Source organism: Passer montanus, unplaced genomic scaffold, assembly GCF_014805655.1.
Source record: "Passer montanus isolate IOZ18808 unplaced genomic scaffold, ASM1480565v1 scaffold82, whole genome shotgun sequence".
Classification (NCBI taxonomy): domain Eukaryota; kingdom Metazoa; phylum Chordata; class Aves; order Passeriformes; family Passeridae; genus Passer; species Passer montanus.
In genome coordinates, this window is record NW_024373479.1 from 1650473 (window position 1) to 1666394 (window position 15922).

At 43.2% G+C, this 15922-nt stretch overlaps 1 protein-coding gene across 1 annotated transcript in view; it reads left to right on the forward strand.

Moving 5' to 3' along the window:
- The window catches only part of KCNH5 (potassium voltage-gated channel subfamily H member 5), a 147099-nt gene that overhangs the window by 16193 nt on the left and 114984 nt on the right, over positions 1 to 15922 (forward strand). The window contains exons 3-4 of the mRNA XM_039733062.1: positions 445 to 551; positions 4855 to 4983. Of these exons, the coding sequence (XP_039588996.1) occupies positions 445 to 551; positions 4855 to 4983 (236 nt within the window). The remainder of the gene's footprint in view (positions 1 to 444; positions 552 to 4854; positions 4984 to 15922) is intronic.

Below are 15922 nucleotides of genomic sequence, written 5' to 3' on the forward strand. Positions count from 1 at the left end.
GTTCAGCCAACAGCCTTTACCTGTAGCAACTTACATCCCTCCTCCAGAAGGATTTTCAGGAGGATTGAACAAAATTTGGGAGATTTTGGAGGTTTTGTTCAGTTTTCTCTGTTTTGACAGGAATACTGCTGTGGCCTGCAGCTGTGGTGATAATGGTTTCATAAGCTGACAGCTCTTTTTCTAACCTTATATCCTTAAAGATATACTCAGTAAAGCACTTAATGAAGCATTATGTTGGATTTATTTGCAGTAAGAAGGTGGTCATGGTTATTCACTATTGCAGGTGTCCTTGTGACACTCTAAATATTTAAATGGAGTGTAAATCACAATTAAGCCTTGGTAAATGACAGTTCATAGCATCTTTAATGCTTTTGCTACTTAAGGTGACTGTAACAATCTTCTTGCTTGTCTAGAAAAAAAGAGAATTTTCTTTTCTTTTTTCAGTTTTATGTATGGTGAACTGACAGACAAGAAGACCATTGAAAAAGTCAGACAGACTTTCGACAACTATGAATCAAACTGCTTTGAAATTCTCCTCTACAAGAAAAACAGTATGTATATATGTGTGTGTGTGGTGCTGGGAGTGAGTGATAAAGCATATTGAAAGCATGTAATAGACTGAAAGAAATTTTCATTTTGACATATGGGTAAATTTGGGGCAAGATTTGGAGAACAAACAGGCATTTTGGTTGCCACAGCTCAGGAAGACAACTCTCTTTTCAGGCCAAGCATTCAGATTGCCAAGAATAGTAGTTGTTCCCTGCTGCCTCTAGTCTGACTCCTTCTTTCAAAAATATATTTAGTTTTGAGGATTGTTTCCCTGAAGGGAAACTGACTGGGTTAAGTGCAAAGTAATGCTGAATGAAGTTCCCCCACATCCCTCAGGAAACTCCCCCATGTCTCCACAAGTGAGAAGCCAGGCCCTGGCTGTGGAGTGGCTGCTCCTGGCAGTGTCAGGATGTCTCTGTGGTGTGTAACCCAGCATGTACCAGCTCTGGGGACAGCACTAAGCCTGGCACATTGCCCAGGGGTTAGTTAGAAAAGCAGGGACTTCCATGGCTCAGTGAAATTCAGGGCCTGTGTTCCTTCTTCTTGGTGGCATTGGGTCTGCAGGAGCTTGTCAGAACCAGAGATTTTCTTCATTTTGTCTTAACCACAAGCCATTGCAGTCACATTTTCTGTCCTGGGCAGTACTGGCTTGTTGATCTCAGAGCACATTCTGAGCACAGCCCTTGCTGTTGTGTGGCCTCACGCTGGACTTGTGCATGGTGGACAGATCTGCTGAGCTGGTGGTTGTGATTCCTGTTGTTGCCAGTGGAAACGAGCAGCCTCCTTCAGTAGCACAGACCATCTTCCAAGATAGAAAACCAAAACTCAGATTAAAGGTGCTCCAAAAAAGCTGGTTCCTCTGCTCTGCACAGAATTAGTCCAGGTGACTGGGTTGGTGGCCAAGAGCAGGCCAAGCAGTCCTGATGGAGATGTTCTCCTCAGTTTGGCTCTCAGTACAGAATGCAGGTGCTGTGGGGCCAGGGATCTTGGTTCACCTGCCTGGAGCCCAGACTCTGAGGCCATGCTTCCCCTGGGTGGGCTCTGATGCTGACATGGGATTGCCAGAGCTTTTCCCTGCGTGCTGTGGCTGAGGGAAGGGAATGTTGTGCCTCAGGAAGAGTTCCCTGTGCCTGACTGCCCCATTTTACTGCAAACTCACCTAAACCTTTCATGACATTGAAGGGAGCATCCTGGACACCTCCTCTTATGCTTTACCTCTGTTTTCCCTTTTTAGACTCAATCTTCCTCTGTGGGCACCAAAATAGCAGGAAATGCCTGTAGAGTTCTCAGTTCTGCCTGCATCAAGGCATTTTAGCCAACATGTTAATTAAGGAGAGAATCCAGAGCAGCTTGGAAGTCCAGCTGTTCCTGCTGGTGCCCAGGGGAGCCCTCCAAATGACCTCTTTTTGTTTCCTAAGCATATGGATGTGTCTGTTCCACAGATCTTCTGCTTCTCTTCCCGTTTCCTGTGCATTCCAGGTCACCTGGGTGCCCCCTCACATCAGGGGAATCTCCTGGGATGGTCTCTTGTTGGGTATCTTTGCTCGTGGTGATGCCCAGCACTGCCATGCCCTGTGTCCATGTGATTTCCAAAGTGGATCCCAGAGACTCTGTGCTCTCCCCAACCCTTGCTTCTCTTAGTGAATGCTGCTCTTAACTCTTGCTCTAGAATGGGCCTGAATTTTATTCTTTCCTATTTTATTTATGTATAAAAAGAGAAAAATATTCTCTTGGTGACTTTCCTGTAACAAGGCAGAGGCTTTTTGCTTTGGGTTGTGGATTGTCTGCTGGAGCTTGATGATGCTGCAGAGATTTATTGAGCTGCAGTTGCCTTAATAAAATCTTCACCTTTGCCCAGACCTCCAAGTCTACACTTTCCATAAATTATGCAGGATTACAGAAGGACTTTATGGAAAATTACTCACTATTCCTCTCTGGGCTTGAGTCACTTCCCATCCATAACATCTGTTGTCAGCTTTCTTCTCCATCACCCGAAGCCCAGAACCTCAACCCCTCACTCATGCTAACAGTTTCACCTCTGGGCTCCAGCTCAGCATCTGATGTGCTCAGGGTTTCCTTCCATTTGTCATTCTCTCAGCCTCGTGGAAGACACTGCCTGCTTATCCTCCAGGCTGAAAACTGGAGCAGACAAGGAAACAAGGATTAGTTATCTGTTGGTATGAAGGTACTTCTGCAGGGTGTAGGTGGTTACTCTGTGGAAGGGCTTGTGTTTATCACCTACATGAGGCTTGCAATGCCTTCAGAGCACCCTCCCACCCACATTTTCAAACTGGGTCCAGGTGTGCTGTGTAATTTTGATAATGTGGCACAATGTGGTGGTTTTTTTCCTTTTGGGTTTTTGTTTGTTTGTTTTTTCTTTACCCTTTTGCTTCTGGCAGAGGGAGATTTTGAGGTTTTCAGGTTGTTTTCCCATCCTTCTCTGCTCTGTTAGAGATGATCTTTAAGGGCTGATGTTCTCCAGCAGCATCTGTTTGACTGCTGCTTTCACATTCCCCTTGGTGTGTTCTAACCCAGCTTGTAGCTTCCAGCCTCAAGACTTGAAAGCTTGCTACAACTCTCTTCTGCTTTGCTGCAATCCCTTATTATATAGTCCTTACCTCTGCCCACACAGCTATTCACCAACTACATCAGGCATGCCTGCATATACATACATATATACATATATATATGTATATATGGATATATGTATATGCATGCCTCTCTCTATATATGAATATCTACATGGTAATACTCAGGAAACTTCTTGCTTTTTCTCATTTTGCTGCTTCTACAGCAGTAGCCACCTTGCCTCTGTCTTTGATTTTTGTCAGCACCCCTGTGCAGGGTGTTTTGCCTACTTGCTTTCATCTCAAAGGGTACCAATGGATTCCCAGGTATAAGTGCAAATTACTTCTCCAGAAAGATGCAGCACTCTGTTTTAGCAGTTATGAAAAGTCTTTTGTCTTGGGTTAGCAACTGGGAATTAAGATAATCAAGTAATCAGCATAATAGCTTTGGAATTATCACAAAAAGCAGTCCCACATCTCTCCCACTTCTCCAGTTTACTGGTAGTGAGTTACTGGTTTAATCTGGGTTGAATTTCAATAAACCCTTGTGGGTTTTAACCTTCCCCACAGTAATCCTAGCCCAAATGGTTTTCTCTGCCCTCTGGGATCTGTGCTGCAGCTGCTGGCACAGCTCCCGGACCTGGTGCATCACAGGAGACTGGGGGGGCCAGCAGTGCCCATGTGGGATAACGGTGGGCAAGAGGCTTGTGTCAATGTGTCAGCTCTCAGGCAGCTCAGGAGAAAAGCCATTCTGTCAACTGGCTGAAAGCACATCAAATCCCATAGGTAATTACCTGGCTGTGAAGGCATTTATGGCGCAGCGTGCGTAGGTGCTCGTTTGGGAGGGAGGGACACAGAGCTTTGCTGGATGGAGAGCATCTGACATTCCCAGCCCTGCAGGGGAACAGGGTTTTCTAAGAAAATTGCTCCAGAGTTCTAGGATTTCACCCCTTGTGGAGCACACCTGCCTGTGTAGGGGACTGCCACGTGTGTGTCAGCCTGGAAGCTTCAGCTCCTGAGCAGCTGCAGGAGCCCTTCTGCCAACGGGGGGGATTTACCAAAAGTCAAGCTGGCCACTCCAAAACCAAGGGCTGGTTTGGGCTGTTTATTTGGTGGGTGGTAGGATTTGAAAAACACTTGGTTTCATTTCAGAAGTTAAGCAGAGATAACTGTGCTGGGAGAGTGCTGCACTGGGCAGGGCAGTGAGGAGGTGGAGGTGTGACCTGAAAGACAAAAAAAAGAAATCAAATCTTGATTTGTCCTGACAGGACATTGAGAGTCCAACTCAGGTCCTCTTAAATATTGTAGTCATATAAAATTTGGAGCACTTCACAGTATATTCCATAATTTTTGGATTTGATAGCTCCATATTATGTAAAGAGAGAATTAAAGATGCCATCCGCCTGTTTTTTTCTCACCTTTCTACATTTCAGACCTGAGTTTGTGCAACATGCTGGGACAAAACAAGAGAAAGAGGGGAAGAACAATGTATTTTATTTCAGAATAAATTTTTATATAGCCTTCTGTCTGTGTTTATCATCTAGTTAGATTAATGAAGCTGTAAAAATGGGAATATGTTGTTTTCCTTGGAGGAAGTAAAGTTAGAAACTCTGGAAGATGCAGATATATTGAGATACACAGCTAAACTACATGTGTGTTTTAACAATGTGTAAATGTTGTGGGTTGGGGGTAGTCTGTGCTACACCACATTCCAATGTCACTTTTTTCTCTGCCCCAGGAACCCCAGTTTGGTTCTACATGCAAATTGCACCTATAAGAAATGAGCACGAAAAAGTGGTTTTGTTCTTGTGCACTTTTAAGGATATCACTTTATTCAAGCAACCGATCGAAGATGATTCAACAAAAGGTAAACATGAAGTATATTATTATTTTTTGTGAAGGACAGAAGTAAATGCTTGAGCTCAGATCTGTCACAGGGATGTGTCGTGTCTGTGATCTGTGTCTTGAACTGAGGTAATGTTTTGTGACCTGTCAGAGTTTCAATGCCACTCTCCTAAATTATTAAAAAAAAAAAGGATGAGTGGAAATTCCCTACCAATGTTTTTCTAGAGTCATAAGCCTTCATTTTTCTTTGTAATTCACTTCATCACTACAGCAGGCCCTTTCTAAATATTACAGTTTTTGAGTCATTTGAATGCTGTGCTGTTTTGGGAGATCTTTGTGTTACGGGACAGGTGTCATCTTTTCAGGGAAAAAATGATTCCAGCTCCTTGTGATGAGATGCTGATATTTCTTCCCATTCTCCCTCTTGGAGGTGAAACATGAAGCAGCCTGCTTGAGTCATTTATTACTGCTGAGGAGTGATGACTGCATGGCAGTGGGCATTGTGCTTGTTACTTATCAGCTGCAGGGCAGGATTTTGTTGGAATGCTCTTGTCACTGAACAGCTCCTGGCCAGACCTGCAGCCTTGCAGGAGAAATTTGTGGGGAAAGGTACAGAGGATCTGACAGCACCATCCTCTGCTTTAGTTACAAAACACGTGTCTTGTGTCAGGTTTACATGTGTATGGCTTTGGGTGAAACAATGCATGCTTACATAAAGAAGGACATTATCCACATCTCTTGGAAGTTGCCTCCTGATGATTAATTCTCTACTATGTTTTTCCCTTCATGCTTGAAGAAGGCTTGATATCTTACTTGGAGCTGGTGTGCTCTAAGCCATCTTCTTTAGGATAAAAAGTTGGTGTCATTTGAATGCAAAAAGCTTCTTAATATCTAGATAGCACTTGCTGCAAGTGTTTGGATAACTGAAAAGTCAGTTTATAAAGGTAGACTTAAAATGAAATGCTCCCCTCCTAGCTAACACTAAATATGACATTTTTTCTTTTTGTCGAGAGAGTATTATCCATAAAATTATAAGATCCTGATATAGGAATACCTTCTCAGCCATCATAAACTTTATTGCCTCTACAATTTTGCTGGCAACCTGCAAATGTTCTTTATTTCATTTTCAGCTCCATAATGTGGAATTCTTCTGCCTGGAAATAATCTGAGTTTTTTAGGGTAAATGATGGTTAATTAAAAGGCCTTTATAGGTATCTGAAGGCATGGCACTGGCTCCTTGCTGCAGTGTATGTAATACATAGTGTGAGCTGTAGAAGGAAAAGCCAGTCTTTGCAAGAATCCTCATGTAAAGTTCCCTATTTGATGCCTTCTGGAGGAACCAAGATGTACCTCACATGGAACCAGCTCCCAAATCCCCCCTTTTTCCCAGCTCTGCCCCACTTCCTGCAGGACTGAATTGAACTGGGAAGTGTTGGACTGCAGCAGGACAGAGAGAACACACTGAAGGTGGCTCTCAAATGCAGAAATGATGAAAGTTGCCTCCTTTGGATTCTCAGCCTGGGAGATTCAAACTCTGCTGCCTTCCCTGGGGAGGCAGGGATGTGCTCCAGGGGCTGAGCTCTTCCCCTCCCCATCTTGTGGCTGAGGAGGAGCAGAGCCCATGTGGCATCCAGAGCAGGAAGATATGTTCCTATGGGAAGGAGCAGTAGCAGTGAAATGCATGACTTGTGTGCTGCTGCTCTGCACTGGAGAGCACCATTAGTTAAAATGCCAGGTATTAATGATGGACATCACAAAAAGTAGCCCTCAGCAGCCAAAGAGGTTTGGCTCTATGTCTAAAGAGCCCTTACTTCTGTCAAATTCATACTCTAAAACCCCCCAAACTGAAACAGAACATTGCAGAGGCAGTGCAGCCACATTTCCCACATTTCTTTAAAGCACAGAATTGGAGACTTAGGAATCTGCTTTGGTTAGAGCATTGAAGAGCATTGATCTGTGCCTCATCACAAACCTCATCATCACAAACTACTGACCCGATTTTTCTTCTGCTCCTGTATAAATTAAAGCTTGTCTTTTGCACCCCTGATATAAGGAAAACATATTCAAATATTTGCAGCACTTTACTGCAGGGGTGGGAAAGCAGCACTGTTGCATCCCCCCGTGTGTCTCAGCTGTGTGGGTCTCTGGGATCCCACGGCACTGGGATCATAGTGGTTTTGTGTCAGACATGGTGCTGTGAGAGATACATAATTCATTGTCCCTGCAGATAACATTACAATGTGCTTAGAAGCTGCCAGGCCACTTTCTTTTTGAATGATGAGATTGGTAAACATATATGTTAAAATTTAGCTGAGAATTTTTAAACTTTTGTGGAAAGGGGTTTCAATAAAATGCTGCTGCTGAGTGCTGGGATTTGCCATTGAAAGGGCTATTTTAAAAGAAGGATATTTCTTAAGAAATTCTGCCAGGACCATGCAATACATAATACATAAGTAACTATGGTGCAGATGAGTTACTGTGTGTTACTTATGGGAGCAGTAAATTTGAGATAAAAAATTCAGCAGGAATAAAATATTGATGCCATTATGCAATAATCTCTCCATACCAAAACGTTCTGCACTGTTCAAAGGTGTGTTGCTTTGTTGTGAAGCTTCAGTATATCATGCTCCTGTGAGGTATTTAAATCATGCCACTGGTTTTTCTACGCTGCAGAGTGTCTGTGTGTCCCCACTCCTGGAAATACCTGGTTGCAGTGGGGTTGGCATTTCCTGGAGACCTTGCCAGGGAACAGCAGGTTTGGGGGACAGAGAGTGGTGCTGAGGATGCAGATCTGCCCAAAAGTGTCAAGAAGCTTGTTGGGTTTGTGAAAACAGGGCAGACAAATGAAACAGTTGTCTTACTACAGAGCACATTACCAGGGTGAGGTGGGATTTTCTTTTTCCTGGTGTGGGTTTTAAAACGTGTTTGTTGAGGGCAAAAAATGCAGTTGACTTCACGGGGACAGGCCCCGTGCGAGCAGAGGGAGTCAGGGAGGTCTGGGACACTGTGACAGATGGCGTGTCTCTGCTTACCTGTGTGCTCACCACTTGCTCTGTTAATGCTGAAAGGAGGAGGAGGAGGAGGAAGGAGGCAGGAGGAGGGAGCTTTGCTTGCTGGAGGGACAAAAAGTAATGAAATTTTTTCCTGGGCTCACCCAGGGGGCTGTGAATTTTCTGCAGACCAGAAAGCTGTTGAAACTTACTGGACTGTAAGCAAGACTTGAGAAAAGGGATATTTAAAAGCCACCTTCCTCTCATAAAATACAGTGACAGAGATCAAACCCCTTGTTTTCTGAGAGGGTACAGGCAGTCGCCTGCCGGCTGAAGATTGGACTGGCTTGTTTTCTTGTTACTTGTGCTCCAATCTGTTATTGCTGGGTGAGGCGTGGGAGACCTCTGATGTATGGCAATGTAACAGTGACCAAAACCTGCTGTAAAGCCATTCCTTGTAAATGGAAAATTACTTCAAAAAGTGTCTAAGCAGTCAAAAGTGTCAAAACCCCCCAGCAACTCCAGCAAAAGCAGCAAAACTGATGATGGAAGGAAGGATCAGCCTCCTGGTTGATGTGTTCCCTCCTGGGTGAAGGTGCCACTGGCAGCTTGGAGGTCTGGAGGATGCAGAGAAGCCCCTCCATTGGTTTGGGTTTGGATTTATAGTGCCCCAGTGTGGCATTCACATTCTCTGAAAAATCCCTTCGCCCAGGATTTTTCTCCTGGGAAGCTGAGAAACCTCAGAGAAAAGGAAAACAATTCTTATCCCCTTTGCTTCTCCTGTGTTGTGCTCATGTGGAACGTGTTTGGAGATTGTTTACCCACAGGTGATTGTTTCATTGGACTCTGATGTGAGTTGTTTTGACTCTTTGGCAATTGGGGCCAAGCTGTGTGGAGACTCTGGAAAGAGTAATGAGTTTTTATTATTATCTTTCTAGCCTTCTGTAAGTATCTTTTCTGTATTCTTTAGTATAGTATAGTTTAGTATTCTGTAATATAATACGGTATGATAAAATAATAAATTAGCCTTCTGAGAGCATGGAGTCAGATTCATCCTTCCTCCCTGCCACAAAGGTCCCTGCAAATACAGTTCCCCAGCTCCTGAGCCAGTGGCTGATGAGCTGTGGATGGGGACAGCGTGGAGGAAGAAGAGGTGTGAGAATTTGAGGTGAGGCAGGAGGTGATGGCTGCCCTTGGTGGTCACTGGGCCAGTGCTTTATTTTCTGGTTAAGGAGCTGTGCTGTGCTTGTCTGATCTCTCCTTTCCTTCTCCTGCTCCTCTTTGCTAATGGGAGCGTTTGTCTTGCCTGGATTCAGCAGCAAGCAGCAGGTCCCACCTGTGGTGGCAGAGGGACACATCCCCAGGTCTCCTAGCTCAAGGCCGTGCACAGCAGAGGTGGAAGGCCATTACAAGCATATGAAAGATCCTATTATGTATTTTCTTTAGGCGAATAAAACCCAAAAGATCTTTTTTTTTTAATGTTTGTACCATTGTCAGGTCACAGTTGGATGCTTTTATCAGCTTGCTGAGCTTTTATTCTGTCTTTACCCAATGGCCTTTTAAAAACATCTGAAGACTTTCAATTCTTCCAAAGACACACAGTGGTAATAATCTTCTGTTTATTTGTCAGGAAAAAAATTAAGCCATTTTTCTGGGCCCTAACTATTACAAGGGTGAATGGGGCCACTTAAAATCTTAACTCCATTTGAATCCAGGAGTGGTGTAGAGTCTATGGAACAAAATGTTTAAGTATAGAAAAAATATAAAAGACCAGCAATTTTGGTTAATAGTGGAGTTTCACCTAGTTGTGCAGTGGTTTTATTTCCTTTGTTATCATCAGTGAGGAAAAAGTGTGGCCTCTGTGTAAACTTAGAATTTTTGGAATTGGCTGGTTATCTCACTGGTTATCTGGAGTCTCTGTGGAGCGAAACATCAGTCTTGTCACGTCTGTAGTGATGGGGAAGTCCTAGTGAATAATGATATAATGATGGGATGTAGAATCAGGATGCAAAGTTGTCTTAAAGAGCCCCCTACAACTCAGGACTGTGTGCTGTTAACAGATGGGATCAGGAAATGGCACAGCAGGATCCTGAAGTTGCTTTTTTTTTTTTTCTATTCCCTTTTCACTTGATAGAGCCAGACTCTGATAATCAAGTCTGTCTGGGACAATGCTGTAATGCTTCCAGTGATATAACTCTTTATGGTTATATAACTCTATATAATGATACAACTCTATCTCAGAGTGTGACAGGGCTATAAAAAGTGTAGTAGTTGCAGAAATATGCACTTATGGCTTGCTAATCCTTGCTAAGCCTATAATTCTGATCCCTTTTTATCTTTAATAAGTGCGAGTTATTAAGCATATATAACTAGTTGCACATGGGAACCTTTTTTTCCTTGAGGGGGTATCCATCCTGATGATAATAGAAGAAGTGGGTGGAGGGAGTAGAGCATGAAAATAAGGTTTCTACCTTTAGCTGAAGCACAGTGTACCCTGTTGAGTACATCACCTTGACAGTAATCCATCACAGTAATTTCATAGGTTACAATTTGGATATCCTTAACATGTTTTTATTGCACTTTTCTGTGGCTTTAATAACAAGGGTCACAATAGAGACCCACTTGTTCTCATGCTGCTTCCTTTTGCTGTGATTTGCGGTTTTCCTCCCTTCCAGGCAGCAAGGGGATCACCTCCAGTTCTCCATTCTCGCCTGGGTCTGGAGTGCAGCACCCAGGGACTCCTGGGCTGGGAGAAAGGGCTTTGGTTTGGGAGGGGTGCCAAGAATGGGCATTTGCCAGGACACCAGGTGGGTTTTCAGTGCCAAGAGCAGACAACTCAGTGCAATGATGCTGAGAGAGAATCTCTTAGTATTTAGTATTTAGAAAGTTAGATAATATTCAGAGAAAATACTATTTTAGGTAGCATTTTAAACCATCCATTTGGGATAGGCACAGCTTGCCAGTAACCTGGAACGCCTTCCAAGGTTGCTTTTTTCCTGTTCTGCAGGACAAGCATCCCTGTTATTCATCCCTGTCACGCCTTCAGTGGTGTGCTGCAGGCACTTTCTGCAGACACTGCACAGGCTGAATAGTCACAGGGAGAGTTGCTTCCTCACTTTCAGGAGTGATGCCCCAAGGCCTTATTTTCACTCCCTCTTCCCCCTCTGTATCCTTTTTTGCTTTACTGCTGCTGGAGACCCACCATCATGAAGAAGAGGGAATTTCCATTTCCATATCCCGGGTTGTTTAGTTTCTTTCACAGAAATGAAGTACTTTTTTTCTGAATCTGATACAGCCTTTGGAGCCCTTTGTGTGCTCCATCAGCAACCCATCAGTGCACATTAACTGTCCGCAAATTTCTGGAAGTTTAATGTGCAATGAAAATGAAATCCCGTTGAAATGAAATCTAGCCCTGTGAGAGATTGAATTAAACTGGAAGCTGATCTTTGAAGCAGAAGCTGTTTGTAGATGGATACACTTAGTGTGTAGAAAACTGAACACTCATCATTAGCCAAATCTAAAATAATAAGTATAAATGTGGTGGGGTTTAAAAGTCTGATCTGTGTAACACAGGGCATTCCACTTCACTAAGTTGCTCCTCTGCTGAACCCATGAACTTGTGTGTAACTAAATCATCCCCTCCAGGGAGGCATCCAGTATTGATTTAGAAGAGGCTGAGCATCCACTACTTTGCTTGCTATGTTTTGTGCTTCTCCATTAGGCTTTTGGCATTAAAGAAGTGTCAAATTAGCCTGGCTTCAGCTTCTTGCAGTGGCATCTTCTTATGTCTTTTTTCTCACTGTATTAAGGAAGTCCCACTAAGGCATTTACACATATAATCAGCTCATCACTGTGCCTCCATTTGATAAAGTAAATGAGTTCTGCTCCTTAAACCTCTGTCTAGACTGAATTTGGAGGTCTGGTGATGGCAGATACATGGATATTTCAGCTGCCCTTTAATCCAGCTCATTGGCAGCAGCAGGGATGAAGCTGTGGTGGCCTGGATTTCATCCTCCCAGGTCCCCAGTGAGTTTCTGCAGCAATTATTGTGGCTGGGTGGGTTTCCAGCTAATTCCTCAATATTGCTCATTGCTCAGCCTCCAAGCCCAGTTTTTACTGTTATGTATCCAAGGAGTAGGTGACTTTTGCCAAAGCCAATTACATGCTGAATTGCTCATCTACCAAGACCTTTGGATCCTTTTCAGACCTTGTCTTGCTTGGGACATTTCCCCCTCCTGTGCTGGAGTTACAATTTTCGTTGCTTTTTTCTGGATGACTGTTTTCCATTTAAAATGTGTTCTAATGGCACGTGTCCAGGCATCAGGCACATCATTCTGTTTGACTGTCCTCAGTGCTTTTAACATTCCTCTAATCCTCCTGTCATTTGACACTTCTATCAGTCATTTTATAAGGACTTGCATACCCTGGAGATAAGCACTGAACAGGATGCCTGGCCACTGGTGTCTGGAAGGATCCCAGTAATAAATTTTTACTATTTTCCACTGCTCCTTGTTTGATACTTACCAAGTAATAAATTCTTCACCCATTTAACCTGTAATTTACTGAGCTGTGTGCTCTCAATATCTTGTTGAGAGTGTCACACAAGGGTCAGTTTGGTGAAGATTGCTGTGCAAGAGGCTTTGGCCACTCCGTGTCTCTGGGGTGATTCAAATGCAGAGCCAGGATGAGGTGATGTGATGGGATGAGCACTTTGCTGTCTGACCAATTCCTAAAAACCAGCAGCTAACTGATATTTACAGAAATTAGTGTTTTTTCCCCCTTCTTCTTCCCCAAAATTTGCACCTGTTTTTGTACACTTAGGGGAAGTAATTCCCCAGTGGCCCCGTGTTTGTGTATAAAGTTTAGCCTTATTTGCAGAAAAGTGAAATGTAAATAGTTGGGCACTGTACATTTAAGGCTATTTGAGAATTGAATAAAAAAATATTTTGTAATTTTAAAATGTATGCCTTGTGTAGTCTAGAGTTATATAAATCTTGGCTCTCCTTATCAGTAGATCTCAAAATGGCTTGCAAATTAGGTAATTAGCATTATCTTCATTTTAAGGAGGAGAAGCTCTGAAGCTCAGAGAGGTAAAATGATATGCCCAAGATTACCCATTAGTTCTTCATCCATACTGAGCTCCCCAGCAGTTGCAGTGGGTGGATGGTAACTGGGAAGACAACACTGAGCAAGAAGGGAGGTTGGATGTAAAAATTATCCCAGCAGTGCAGTGCATTTGCAGAGAGTGGAACACACAGAGTTTCAATTCCAGAAATTTATCCCAATATTTTGAATTTCATTTTAATAGACTCTAAGTTCAGAGATATTTTTTACTGCACCATGGGAATGACTGAACAATGTTTGACTATTAATCTGTTTATTCGGGAATCCTGTTTATTCCCCTCTGTCTCTAAAAGCCCAGTACTGGGATTATCAAGTTTTTCAAAGAGACAGTGAACTCTTTCAGACATACTTTGCCTGCAGTAAAGAGCAAACAGCCAGCCATTGTCATGATTTTACTGCTTGAGAGTCTAGAAATAGTTTGGATTTATACATGCTAACTATTTATGCCAAAGGATGATCTGTGCTACCAATTGAATTCCTAACTCTGAGCAGTGCTGTCTCTTTGCTCTTGTGGGTAAGTCATAAATTATGTATTATTTAAGCATTCTGCATGTTAACTGTTTTGTGCTTCACAATGACATCAGAACAATCTTTCCATGGCTGGGATCTGTTCCCTGTGCAGGAATCAACACAAGCACTGCTGGAATTGCCCTCTACAATTGTTTTTTTTCACACAGAATATAATTCTTAACCCAAGTGTATTCCCTGTAATCTAAGGTAGGGGATAATTCCCTATTATACTGATTAAAAAGTCATCATTATTTAAGACCAGACAAACCCTGACAAAAAGGTTAATTGCAACCCAGTAGAGGTACATTAATGCTTTATTAGGGGGAGCTAGTCATGTTGAGGTTTTTCAGAGCAAGTGCACCATAAAGAACATTAACATTTCACCTTGAGATTTCAAACTCTTCATAAACTCTGATGTATGAATTTAGCTTTAAAATAACATAATGTAGTTTATGAAGTAAATGTGTTTTTTTTCAGTGTGGCTGCTAGCTAGGTGGTTAGATCTGCATTTGGAACTGTACACAAACCCAGTCAGAGAGACTGCAAATTTTCAACTCTTAATTAAATTATGGTGAGAGTTCTAAAGGTTTTATCACTTGCATTTAGTTGTATTTGAAAATATTTTCTGTTTCATGAGCTGTGTGAGCTTGGAAATCCTTCTGACTCCAAGATCTCCACATAACCTTCAGGAAAGAGTCTCAGATGTCTTTTCCAACCTAAACGATTCAATGATTCTGTCTCATCCATTCCAGCATCACTTCTGCTTGGGGAAGCCTCCCTTGCTGCACTTTCTTTGGACAGATATTACTGTTTTTTTTGGGTTTTTTTATGCTCTGCATCAACACCTCTGCATCAACATCACATTTTTTTATACACTGCATCAACACCTTGGACCTGGCTGGCGTTTGTCCCTGCCCAGGGAAGGCAGCAGGGGTGAGGAGCAGCGCTGGAGCTGCCTGGGGGTGTTTGTGTGCTGCACCCATCTGCAGGGTGTGTTTTTGGGGAGCAGGCTGCTGACCAGAAGGGCAGAGAGGGGTCCCTGTGGCAGTGCAAGGGTGCAGCTGGCAGAAATATGAAGTCTCTAAAAGAGTCTGGAAAGGATTTTGCACGCAGAGAAAGCAGCGAGGGCGGCAGTGGAGCTGCAGAGCAGCTGCCACAGAGCTGTGCCCATCCCAGAGATGCTGCACAGATGTGCCCATCCCAGCTGTCCAGTGTAAAACAGAATGATGGATTTGGGATCTCAGGGAGAAAGATGTGTGGGCATAACGCTGCTGTTGTTGGAGGAGGAGCTGATGGAAAGGCAGTGCTGTAGTGAGTGGGATAGTTTGGACTTTCTGCTGGTGGAGGGAGAAAAGGATTGAGTTCTAACCCTGAAATGCCATTGTCCCCTCAGGCACCATGAAGCTTCTGTAGTGAATCTATACATTCATAAACCACTGAGTGGCTAAATGAGCACCTCAGACCCTTCTGGAAAGCTTTTCCTCCTCTGAGGAGGTGTTTGGGTGCTCTGTCTGCTTCACCTGACTATTCCCTACCTGCCCTCATGCTCCTGCACTCCCCCAGGCATCCTGTCACAGCATCAACAACTTCAATCACTGTCACAGCATCTAAGGTTTAGAAGAAATACCTTTTTTAAAAATTAATTTGGTATTCCTGTTTTTATTTCTCTTCAGAGAAACCTCTGGCTCAGCTGTTGTGTGAAGGACACCACAAAGTCATCTCTGTCTCAGTTGGACCCACAGTCAGAGGGCTGTCAAATTGGCAGTCTGGTTTAGGGCAAGAGGCATAGAGAATAGTGGATGTAAAATATTTAATTTTGTGTAAAATTCATGGAGGAAGAAGGAAGTTGCCAGCTTGGAAGGGCAGAGAGTAGTTTAGCCTGTGTCTGTCAGCATGCTTGCCTTCTTCGTGTCCTGTTCTTGTAACTGTTAAACCTCACGTTTACTGAGAATGCAGTAATTTTACTTGGATAATGGATAGAAACAGGCAAATATTTTGCTAGGTTCCTGTTTAAGAGATCATTGTTTTGGAGCCTGAGAATGAATGCAGATCATGAGGGTTTTTTTTAAAGCAGGGGAACAAATGCTTCGTATTTTGTCCCTGGATAAGAAAGTAATTAAAGAGAACCAGGGGAAACAATAATTTTATGACTATTCCAGAATTTTCCTTTCGAGGTGGTTCACATCTTTGTGTGGAACACCCAGTTTAACTGCTTGTAAGGAGAAGCAGCTGCTGGCCTGATCTGGTGTGTGATCTGATGATGATGATGATGATGCTTTTTTTCCCAAGAATGTGAGTGCAGTGCTGCAAGTTCAGGGTGCTACTGTTCAGGCATTG